The sequence below is a fragment of the Barbus barbus genome, assembly GCF_936440315.1.
Source record: "Barbus barbus genome assembly, chromosome: 3".
In the NCBI taxonomy this organism is placed as follows: domain Eukaryota; kingdom Metazoa; phylum Chordata; class Actinopteri; order Cypriniformes; family Cyprinidae; genus Barbus; species Barbus barbus.
In genome coordinates, this window is record NC_136731.1 from 24,707,376 (window position 1) to 24,718,875 (window position 11,500).

The 11,500-nt window shown below is 37.6% G+C and overlaps 1 protein-coding gene across 1 annotated transcript in view; it reads right to left on the minus strand.

The window, feature by feature from the left end:
• The window catches only part of LOC306858558 (SRC kinase signaling inhibitor 1-like), a gene marked incomplete at its 3' end in the record, with an annotated part of 57,691 nt that extends 46,562 nt beyond the window's left edge, over positions 1-11,129 (minus strand). The window contains exons 1-2 of the mRNA XM_079399139.1: positions 11,114-11,129; positions 7,956-8,272 (exon numbers count right to left, since the gene is read on the minus strand). Of these exons, the coding sequence (XP_079255265.1) occupies positions 7,956-8,249 (294 nt within the window). The 5' untranslated portion in view covers positions 8,250-8,272; positions 11,114-11,129. The remainder of the gene's footprint in view (positions 1-7,955; positions 8,273-11,113) is intronic.
• Between the last annotated feature and the right edge of the window lie 371 nt (positions 11,130-11,500).

The window sequence follows — 11,500 nt, forward strand, 5'->3', positions numbered from 1 at the left end:
AATATTTTAAACACTAATTTGTCTGTCATGTACGTATGCCCGGTGCATTATTAGACAGACAGCATTACATTATTAGAAGACAATTTAAATAAACTAGTGAGTCTGAAAAATTGTTTATTTTCTTTATTCAGCTCATTAAGGCTACAGGGCTTTACAAAATGCCCCAAGTTCCCATATATTCTTTGAATAAAACTCAGGCTGCCACTTATTTGGTGAACCCAACCCTGATCGATCAAGACCTTTGAATATTTCATGGCCAACATACATTTAGAGAGGAAAATATATCAATTGGAAAGCTTAACATCAACTAAACATTTCCTTCTACACAAGGCCAAAAATGCAGCTGAACTCCCTTGAAACAAGATGTTGATATCATTGGCGTATAATAGCTCATCGCTCATATAGCAATAGTTCAGCATTATATTTCTAGTAAAATAATATTCTGTGTATTCATTCACCTGCTTTCAACTTTGTGCAGTTCATCCTGCCAATGCCCTACAAGGAGCAGCAATATGAAAAATACATGCAGCTCCATGAATACCACATTTACCTATATTCATATAATATATATTTCAGTCTTGTTCAGTGTATCTGTGTTGCTGATATATAGAAAAAACTGGCCAACCCTTCGCTGTGTTTATTCTGTTATATAGCAGGTTTAACTGGTTTCTACGTCTGGGCTGTTTTAATGATTGACTCTGCCCCTCCAGACAGAAATGGGTCAGATATAGGGGCAGGGCCTCGCCTGCAGGGATTGATTCTGGGTTACCTGATGTCAGGTACTACTGAACGGCAGATGGACCTCATTGCATTGCTGCCAGGAGGTGTTCTGGTACTAAAGCCTTTTGAGCAGTTGATGGTCAATCCGTGGGGATAAACCGTACTTTGGAACAGCTTGAGATTTAAGTGCCCGCTCAAGGACGTAATATTAAATGTCTCCCAGCAGTATTTTTAAGCCAAAGCGTTCTCGTATAACGTGGAACATGATTGTCTGAAGCATGAAAGGAATGGCAGTGTAGCCAGTACATCCCTTATTTTCAACACACACACACTCAAACATTCACCTAAAATGTAAATGTAAATATTAAAGGTTTATGATTCACTGGCTGATAAAAAAAGTGGACTTTAAAAGTAGACACCTATCAGCATGGATATAAGAAATGCTTTTGGACATATTTTCTCTTGATGACATCCCCCAAGATGAGATTTTGTAAATTTTAGCAAAATCCTAGCAACATATCTCAGAAAATTTGTCTGAAACGTATGGCTAAGTTAGAAGCGCACACACACACACGCACACACACACCTTCACGGCCATTTCAATTTGTGCTGTGGTCTCCGTCCAAACCACAGAGGAAGTGAAAAATTCACAGCAATGAAAAGTCTCCTAAATCATTTCAATGTGACAGCGCTAAATTTCTCTCTTTGACATAGCTTTTGATAAATAACTGAAATAACACAACTACCGACGCCATCATATTGGATCATAATTGAGGGGCTGCTTCAGCGTCTTATGGATTTATGCACTGCAGGGCCAGGGAGCTGCGGCTTGGTGATGTTATTTTCCCCTAACAAGCAGAATTCCATGGAGCGGTATGAGGCTGGCGTCCTCAGTTGCTAAGAAACAACTCTAAATGGGGGATAATTGACTGTCTAAGCTGCGGCTGCTTTTGCCAGCGGAAAATCAACAGCATGTTTAAGGGTTAATAGATGATACAGGAAACATTTAAAAAAGGGATAATGCAAAACAGATTTCTTTCAGAATGCAAAGCTCCCTTCCCACATCACCCAGGCCATTTAAGAAAACTAAAACTCTGTTTATAACTGATACTAACATTCATTTCATATGGACAGCACTAAATAAAAGGGGTTCAAATTGTTTTGTGTTTCGATCACTCAAACCATATTTTGAAGGAGCTGAAAATGGTAATCCATCAGTCTCACCTGTCAATCACCCATTGCCCTAAAGTAAGTGTTTATTCAACAATTGCATAAAATAATGCTGAAATCTTTAATAATGCAGTAAAGCAGCAACACAGATCACGTGAAAAAGCACATCCAAAGTACAGTTAATAAAGTTACTTGACTAAAATAACTGAAAATTCTGCTCAGAACATAATGCTTGTGGTGAGATTAAAATTTGAATGTAAATTTGATAATATTGTGCCATTTTCTCAACATGCACTGATGAACTTTAAGAGTGACTTTGAAAACATTGGTGTTGAAAACATTTTCACCCATAAATTGTAGCATATTTAACAAATAATTACAAAGAAATGGCAAGTAACACTGAGTTGAACATGGAATTTTGAAGTAAAAAAATGTAAAATAGGATTTTATGGTAAAATGCACTCCAATATTGGATAATGCCAAAAGATAATGCCAACCCATCAGAGGACCTCAGAGGATGCCAAAGCTCAGACAACATGCAGAATTACCAAATTTTCCCATAAGTTAAATATATTAAGGTTCTGCGATACATAAATATATTGTGTTAACTTAATTTCCTGTAGAGCTGCTTTGCAACGATTTGTATCGTAAAAAGCGCTATACAAATAAACTTGAACTTGAACATTCTTCATTTTATTCACAAGTTTGAAAAATCATTTTTAAAATATAGTCACAGAATCAGACGGTGCATTTCAGAAAATCAGAAACACATTTGCAACATGTTACTATCGGGTGAGAACAGCTGAACAGTTGTGATCAGTACTGAACTGCGTTGACACATGGAAGTTAAACTATCAGAGGTTATTTACATAAGCCAACCGCAATCCTACAGTGAGTCTTAAAGGTACAGGAACAAATATAACTTGCTGTTAAATGCTATAAAGTGAAAACTGGAATTGAAATATCAAATATGACACATCCTTGTGCAATTATCCCTAACTAGCATTAATCAGGAGGTCAAAATAAAATACTCCAAAAGTGCAATAGAGCATGCCCCCTTTAAATACACCCCCTACATGGCATGCATCAGAAACATAGTGGCTTTAGTTTGCAAGTCAAATGCCACCATGTGCACCAATACATCAGCATTACAACTCAATCTAGCTTTATTAAAACAGAAGCACATCCTCATGCGCGCTAAACACAACAATCAGGCCTGAATACTAGTTGCATCTGATCCTGTGGCCAGCACTAGTCTCCACCTGAGAAACATGTGTCAGCCCAGCAAGACTACATCCAGCTACACCACCTGACCCGCATGCAAACCAGCTCTTCCTTCCCCTCACATGCACACAAATACAGTACATTCATGCGCAGATTCACTCACACTTAAAAAATCAAACCCAAGCAGTGTCCATCTGTATGCAGTCACCACATCAAACAATCTCGCAATGACAAAACAAATGAAGCCGTCAGCGCGAATCTCACCTGCACCTGCATGCATGTGCGCTAGTGAGTGTGCTTCCTCCCTACACACACACATGCGTGCACACTAGCTAGATGCCTTCAGTCTAAGTAGCTGGCTGTCAGGTGTGCAGAATACTCATTCTCTTATTCCTGCCCTCTCTTTCTCTCTCTGGCACATGCGACGGCAGGTTCTTTATTTAATTCATTACAGCATCGTCCGTGCTGAAGTCTCGGGAAAAGGCTGGCGGAGGGTAATTAACTCTTCTCCCACCGATTTACACACCGTTGCACTCATCTGTCCCCTCTCTCGCTCTCTTCTTGTCCTCCTCTTCCCCTCCCCCTTTCCATTATTCCACCACGGCTGCAGATAGGCAAATAAATAAGGAGGAATTCCTGTGAAGCGTCTTCCTTCAGAGGTGAGGATATTCCGAAAGCCTTCCCCCTTTTCTTCTCTCTCTCTCTCTCTCTCTCTCTCTCTCTCACTCTCTTTATTCCTTGTTCTCTCGTTCTCTCTTTCTCTCCAGCCTGACCTTTGCAATATGATATCACCAGTTTCCATATAAGGGGGGTGTTGCCTTGACAACCATGGACTCCACCTGTCTCTCACCCAACCTCCCCGTCTCTCTCTCGCTCATTTGATCCTATCATCTCTCTCACACTCACTGGGCATTAATGTCACGCTCAGGTGTATACTGTGATGAGAATCACATACATGAGGATGAAAGAGCTGTAAAATAGGTGATGAAAAGACAAAAGAGAGCCCTGCTGAAAAGACTATCTTAGACCAGCATGAGTTCCCATGTTTATGCTGGTTTGGTGCTAGTCTAGAAATTAATAATTATTATGTGTGAATATGATATGTGTGACATATCATAGTCATGTTGTTCGCCAAACAAAAAAATGTGCAATGACCAATCTACTTAAAATTTGCATAATTTATTCATTTTGTTTTAAACCTGTATGACTTTCAGTGATGCACAAGATGATTGTACTAGTTATTCTAGTCAACAACAACAACCTTTCAAGCTTCAAATAATGATTTAAACTTTATTAATAAGAACTACTCGTAACACTTTAGTACAGGGACAAATTCTACTATTTACTATTTACTATAAGGCGACCAAACTACTTTTATAATACTTTTACGGTGCTTTGCATTTTTTTTCTCAATGCCATTCATTTTAACTGCATGGGGGAAAAAACAAGAAAGACTAGTGATCGACCAATATGTAACCTAGACTAATTAATTATAATTTTCAATACGTTTTTCTGTCCACAAGCAGGACCTTTATTTTGGCATCATTGAAAACTCCAGCATTTGAGCTCAGATGCTCCTGTTTTCAATCTTCATTAGTTTACAGCCATTTTTAAAGCATATTATTCAGCAAATACACATTTATATCTTTTAAATAAGTTGTTGAATATCTAATAAATATTTGATTTTACAAACAGTGTTGGTTATAATGTTCATTTCCTTTTTAGTATTATGCTTTCAACAATTTTATTTGTAAAAATAAGCTACAGTTTGAATCAGTTATTTTGTCCATCAAGTTTGAACTACTTTTTCATATTGATTCATTTTCAGTGTACTGTATAAATTTCTAATTGAATAAAATTTTAATGTAAATTTCATAGCAGTGTGTTATTTACCATCTTCAAATCATGTGATACATATTTCAGCTTTAAGTGTGTCGTTCTGCTCTCTGGATCCACATCTGCCATCAAAGTCAAGTTTTGAACAACATGAGGGTGAGTAAATAGTGACAGAAAATTTGGGTGTACTATCCCTTTAAACTAGTTTTAGAAGCCTGATAGGGACACCGGTGTATGCCACAACACAGTATATGCTGCTGACCAGTACTGCAGGTCATTTCAACAGGAAAAAAAAGAACAAGAACAAAGGATTAAACAGTAAATCATTTTCTAGGGGGATATATTGATGGAGAGATAATGGGATGATGGGTATAATTAGAAAGCCGAGGTAGGAAAGTCTCTTTTTCAACACTCATCCCTCTGAAAATATCAGCGCAGGTGGATTTTGAAAGACTTGAGCGTAAACATGTCTGTTATACCTGCGTGTCTCTCACTCTTTTCATGCGCACAGCTGATTGGCTGATACTGGCTTGATGCAGTGACATCATCCATATTTGAATTAAACATTACGTCACCCTCCTCCATAAGAACCAGTTGTTCCATTCACAGAGTGGCTGCTGCACTCTAGCATGCAACTGCCTGTTTTCTATGGTGAGTACAAAATGTTTCAATGACATTTTGACAGCGTTTCTAAAGCTGTGTGAAATCTGGGGAGATGGGAGCATATTAAGTCTATGTCACCAGTGACTGAAGTGTTTGTATGTACTGCAGGCTCCATGTATCAATGACTCCTTCAGAAGACCTCTCAGATGGGTACAATTTCAAAGCCACATGTTGCGCATGTTGTGTCCATGCATGCTTAATGTAATTTACACAAGCAGCATATGTTCCTGAATCAACATCCTTTTGTAGTTACTGGAGTAACACTGCTATTAACCAGTCAGAGGCTTAAGGATGTTGAACCAAGAACCTGTCCTATGTGTGTGCATTTTCCGAATAAACACACTATACTAACATTGATAATAATCAGAAATGTTTCTTGAGCATTAAAATAACATATTAGAACGATTTCTGAAGGATCACGTGACAGCAAGTCTGCCCCGGGCCCATATGCAAAAAAATTTGTACGGCCTCCCCACAAATTAAATGGGCTCCAACTCGGTTAACATGTTGATTTTTCTGATGTAAATAACGTTACGTGACTATTTTAATTACGTTATAAATGCTTGGAAATAATATTTATCATTTTCAAGTCCATTCATTGCACACAAGCCACCCAATAATCGCAATAAGCTTTGTGCTTTTTTATTATAACACAAAGTCTCATCCTTCTGTAAATTTTAAGATCAGATACAAACTCTGCCCCACCAGTGGTTATTTGTAGTGAGGTTACTACATTCGCCTCAGTTCAAGCGGCATGTGAATCAATTATATTTTCCTCTTTAATATTTGCAGCACGAAATAAACATGAATAACTATTTGAATGCATATTGAAAAAAAAATCTGAACGGTTTAACACAAACGGAAGTCTCATGAAATCGATCAGTTTCAAAAACATCTATAAGCCTACGTTTTATTGTTGTTTTTCATGTTAAGAATGACAAGTTGGATGCCACAGACTTTTTTTTTTTACAGTGTAATTTTCACATTAACTTCACGCAATATAACATGATTTTATTATCATAATTTTGACTTTATTCTTAAAATAGTATGACGTTAATCTTTTTTAGTTCTTTTTCAGTGTGACACTAAAATGCCACTGTAGGGTATTTGTACTGCATGCAAACACAATCTTGGCACAGCAGCCCAAAAAACAAAACAAACAAAAAAATAGTACTCCCTATTGGACGCGCCTTTAGAGAGAAATGTATCTTTACAATTAAAATACAATTCACACAGGCTAATGAAAGAGTTTTTAATTTTTGATTTGAATTATTTCTTTGTAAAGTAGTAATTTATAGCATTCTATAAATATATTTATCATGTCAGTGAGGCAAGTATTTGCTGAGTTTCGGTTCAGTTTTTGTGAAGTGTTTCCATGCTCAAGATCAAGACCACCCTTGTTTTCTTTATTTTACAATAGTAAAACATTTTGTTGATAATGTGAGTGCACACAATTACAATTATTTGCAGCTTTGAATGATGTATACTCTTACCTTTATGAGGAAAAATTATGGCGTATTTTAATTTTCCACTCTTATTAAGAAAAAAAAAATGCAAGTGATCTCGCTAGCGCCTCCATGTCCTTCAAAGTGCGCTTCAGCTTCCACTTTTAGCACAAACGATTTGATATGTATCCCACATTTATCTTAAATTTTTTAATTTATATTGTGAAATTTATATTGTGAAAGGCGTATGCAGGGTAATACCCTGCATACGCCCCTGCTTAAAGCTGAAAATTCAACTTTAACATCACAGGAATTAATTACATTTTAAAATATATTCAAATAGAAAACATTCATTTTAAATTGTAATAATTTCTACAATATTACTATTTGTACTGTATTTTTGATCAAATAAATTCAACCTTGGTGAGAATAAGAGACTTCTTTAAATAACAATCCCAAACTTTTGAATGGTAGTGTACAACATCATCTCTAATATGACATCAACTTATTAAATAAAATGTCTAAAATAAATAAACGTAATATTTCGCAGAAGTGTAAGTTACTGTACTTAAAAAAAACTATCTACCTATCTACCTATCTATCTATAGTAGTCAACATTTGAAGTGGATCAAAGTTGTTCTAAGATAAGAACGCATTTTGATTTTAGGTTAACTTTGGTGAAAGGTTTCGATCCACTTCAAATGTTGACGAACTGTAAAATAAAATAAAATAAAATAATAAAATAAAAATCCATAACCCTAACCATTAAAAAGAATATTGTTTCCTGTCCTCGCCCTAAACTTAGCCCTGGAATATGATTGGTGAATCAGAGTGTTGTTCCATGACTAACAATAACATTGATCCTGCAACATCAAACAAGGTAATTCTCGTACATACCTGTTCACGAGCATTTCTCTCTGCGGTGCCCCTCATGCTGCCGTGCGAGGGGGATGGAGAGGGTGGTAAGGAGTGCTGGGGAGGGTACTTGTTCTTCAGGTGGTCCATGAAAGCGTCCCGCTTGCGTTCCATGTCGGCCTTGTGCAGGTTGGTGAGGGCCTCCAGGCTCTGGGCGGCGATGACTGTGTGCCGGTGCTCAGAGGTGTGGACCAGCCCCACGTTGGAGAAGCGTCGCGCGTTGTTTCCCAGCGTGCGATATTCACGCGGGTACTCCAGGTCATCAGTGGAGATCATGTGACCTCCGCCACGCTCCAGGTCTGGTTTGAGAGAGAAATGAAAGGGGGCGAGGAGGAGTTGAGGAACGTGAAGTGTGTGGCACCAGCATCCATTCGGTCATGCACGACCACACGCATACATGCAATAGCACAAACACATTCACAGACAGAAAGTGGAGGAGAATGGGGTGAAGGGGAGGAAGAGAGAAAAATGGGATGAGATGTTAGACTTATTACAACAGAAAGGAGCACAAGAGCGAGTGGCTGCTCCCTGCAGAGTTATTGATCTCAGGTTTAGTCGAAAAGAGGGAGCTAAGGAAAAGTAAAAGCACTAAACTATAGATCAGAATAAAGTATGGAGCCAAAATTTCTCTGTAGGAGATTACATTTTGTTTTGCCTGTCGATTCGCTTTTGTCATCCGATGTGGCATTTCTTACTCTCTGAGCATACATACTGGATCACACACCCCAAGTGCATGCTCCTCCGCATGCAAATTCACATATACTCACATGAAAATGTGTTTATACAAGCTGGAAGAGAAAACCATCTGAAAAATTTACTACAGAGGTCAGGGGCATCATATAAATTTTTTTTGAGGGGGCACCAGTGGCATTTCAGGCTCATTTCATGCCTTTTAAACACTTTTCAGCAACTTCACCCAAAAATGAAAAATCTGTCATCGTTAATTCACCCTCAAACCATTTTAAGGCTGAAGTATGTGACAAAAGCAGTATGTCAGAATTCACAGCACTCATAAAAGAGTAGGCAAAAAGTACCCAGATGATCTACTTCAGACAAGATTCTGAAGTGTGCATCCAATTATTATCTCATGAGGCCACAGGAGAGGATTTCTGAATGCCAGTGAAGTAATGCAACTGACGCTGGTAAATCACATGACAATGACAACATGGAAAAAGAAGCACGCACAGATTACATTCAAGCAACACATTTTACAACCCCAATTCCAGAAATGTTGGGACGTTTTTTAAAATTTGAATAAAATGACAAAAGAATTTCAAATCACATGAGCCAATATTTTATTCACAATAGAACATAGATAACAAACATAAATGTTTAAACTGAGAAATTTTACAATTTTATACACAAAATGAGCTCATTTCAAATTTGATGCCTGCTACAGGTCTCAAAATAGTTGAGATGGGGGCATGCTTCCCCATGAAAAAGAAGTTTATTCAAGTGTGCTAGTATACTTCTTTTAAACTAAAATATAGGAAAGTATACTTTAGTCGACTTTTCGTGTGTACTTCTCAGAAATGGGCTTTATGTACTTCTCAGAAATATACTTAAAATGGCATTTAAGTATACTTGACTTACTTGACATACTTAGAAAATGTCTAAATATATTTGAGCTATACTTGTGCTCCCAGAATCTGTTTTCATTGCTATATGGTAGGGGGTGCTAGTACACCTCTTCTGTAAAGAATTTCCAAAAAAACACAAGTGAAGAAGAAACCTAAACAACAGATGCTTCCACATGAAATCTGACACGATCATCAGACATAAAACAGCATCAAAACTGTGTAACGTTATGGAATAAAATGTCACCAATGAAGAGGACTGTCAAGCTTTGGGGTGTTGATAGCCATCTTCCTTTTTCATTATTCTGAATCCAATCCATATTATTTTTTCAGCTTTTTGTTCAAAATGTTCTTTATTTTTTATTTATGAAACTTACCCACATTCAAGTGTTAAAAAAAGAATGCATGAAGCTAGAATAAAATGTTTTTGTTTACAAGCAGATACTCTGTTCTTTCTTTTGGTGTTTTGTATGTTCAGATATTCATATAACAAAATATATTCAAATTAATACCTAAATAGGGACATAGTATACTTAAATTATGATATAAATTTCACTTTAAAAAAAAAACTTGCGAGTATACTTTCAGTATAAAACTGTACTATGAGTAATATCATTGTGCCTGGTGCACCCGTGGTACTGCGGCAAAGTTCCTTGATTATTACGCCGGAACAAGAGTATAGTTCCTAGCCAAGAAAAGCTATTTTACGTCGGTCTTAGTACACGATGTAACTACAGAAGTGTCAAGCTTTAAATAGGAAAATTATCAAAACTCTTTAGTCATTTTTTAGCAAGATGCTAATGGTCTAATCCAATTCAATGATCTATGCTAAGCTAAGCTAAAAGTGCTACCGCCAGACCCGGAGATCGACTGAATGGATTCAAAAACAGCAAAACTCTAGGGGAGTTGTAAAATGAGCCTATTTTCAAAAAAGTGGAGCGTTCCTTTAAGAAGAGTTAAAGGGATAGTTCACCTGCAGTTGCTGGTCCCCATTGACTTGCATAGTGTTTTTTTTCCCATAAAAGGGAGTCAGTGGGGACCAGCAACTGAAGGTGAACTATTCCTTTAAGAAGATGAAAAAAAAAAAACAGGTGAGGAAAATCTGTTTAAAAAAAGAGTGATTCTATAATATAGTGAAACATGTGACCTACATTTTATTCCACAGATACTTGCAAATTGCAGTTACAGCATCTAACAGCAGGGGCAAACTGAACCATGCTAACCAGCCAAGCCTTGACACCTTGGTTTACTGTTCGGGCCCCCTCAGATTAAAAGTGCATGACACTTCTGACAGAGCGGCACAAATATGTTTACGCATTCCCAAACTGCCTCAAAGGACAAGAGGTGCAATCTAATGCACACGTAGCTTCACTACCCCTCTCTCTCACTCATATAGACAGGTGGCTAATGCACGCAGACAACACCGGGCCAGGCACTATGCAGAGACAAGACATTGACATACAACTGACAAAATCAGTGGAACAAAATGACAAGCCAGTCAGAGGCTCTGATTGGCCAGAGGCAGACCAACATGAGAGGATGGGAGTAGCTGGGTGTGGTTACCTTGCTTCGGAAAGCAGGCCCCAATACTGGCTGAAGAAAAAACAAAAACAACGACCACAGTTAAGCTCATCATTCTCTCTTTCATTCCCTTTATCTCTCTTTCATATGCACGCACGATAATTGGCTTTGGTGCTGTTGGCAAGAATTGATTCCCAAATCATCTCTCTCTTTTGTATTATGCAAAAGGAACATTGTTCAGTCAATAACACAAAAAATGAAATCCTACATGAGGAGCGAATTCTCTGACTGCTGTTCACAAAATATAGAAAGGCGCTTCTCACACTGCTGCTGTCATTTTTTTTGTGTAAACAGCTTTCGGTAAACATCCTCAATATGAAAGGGGTTCCAACCGAAAACCTTCCCGAGCACCTTCTGTCCTTAAAGCCT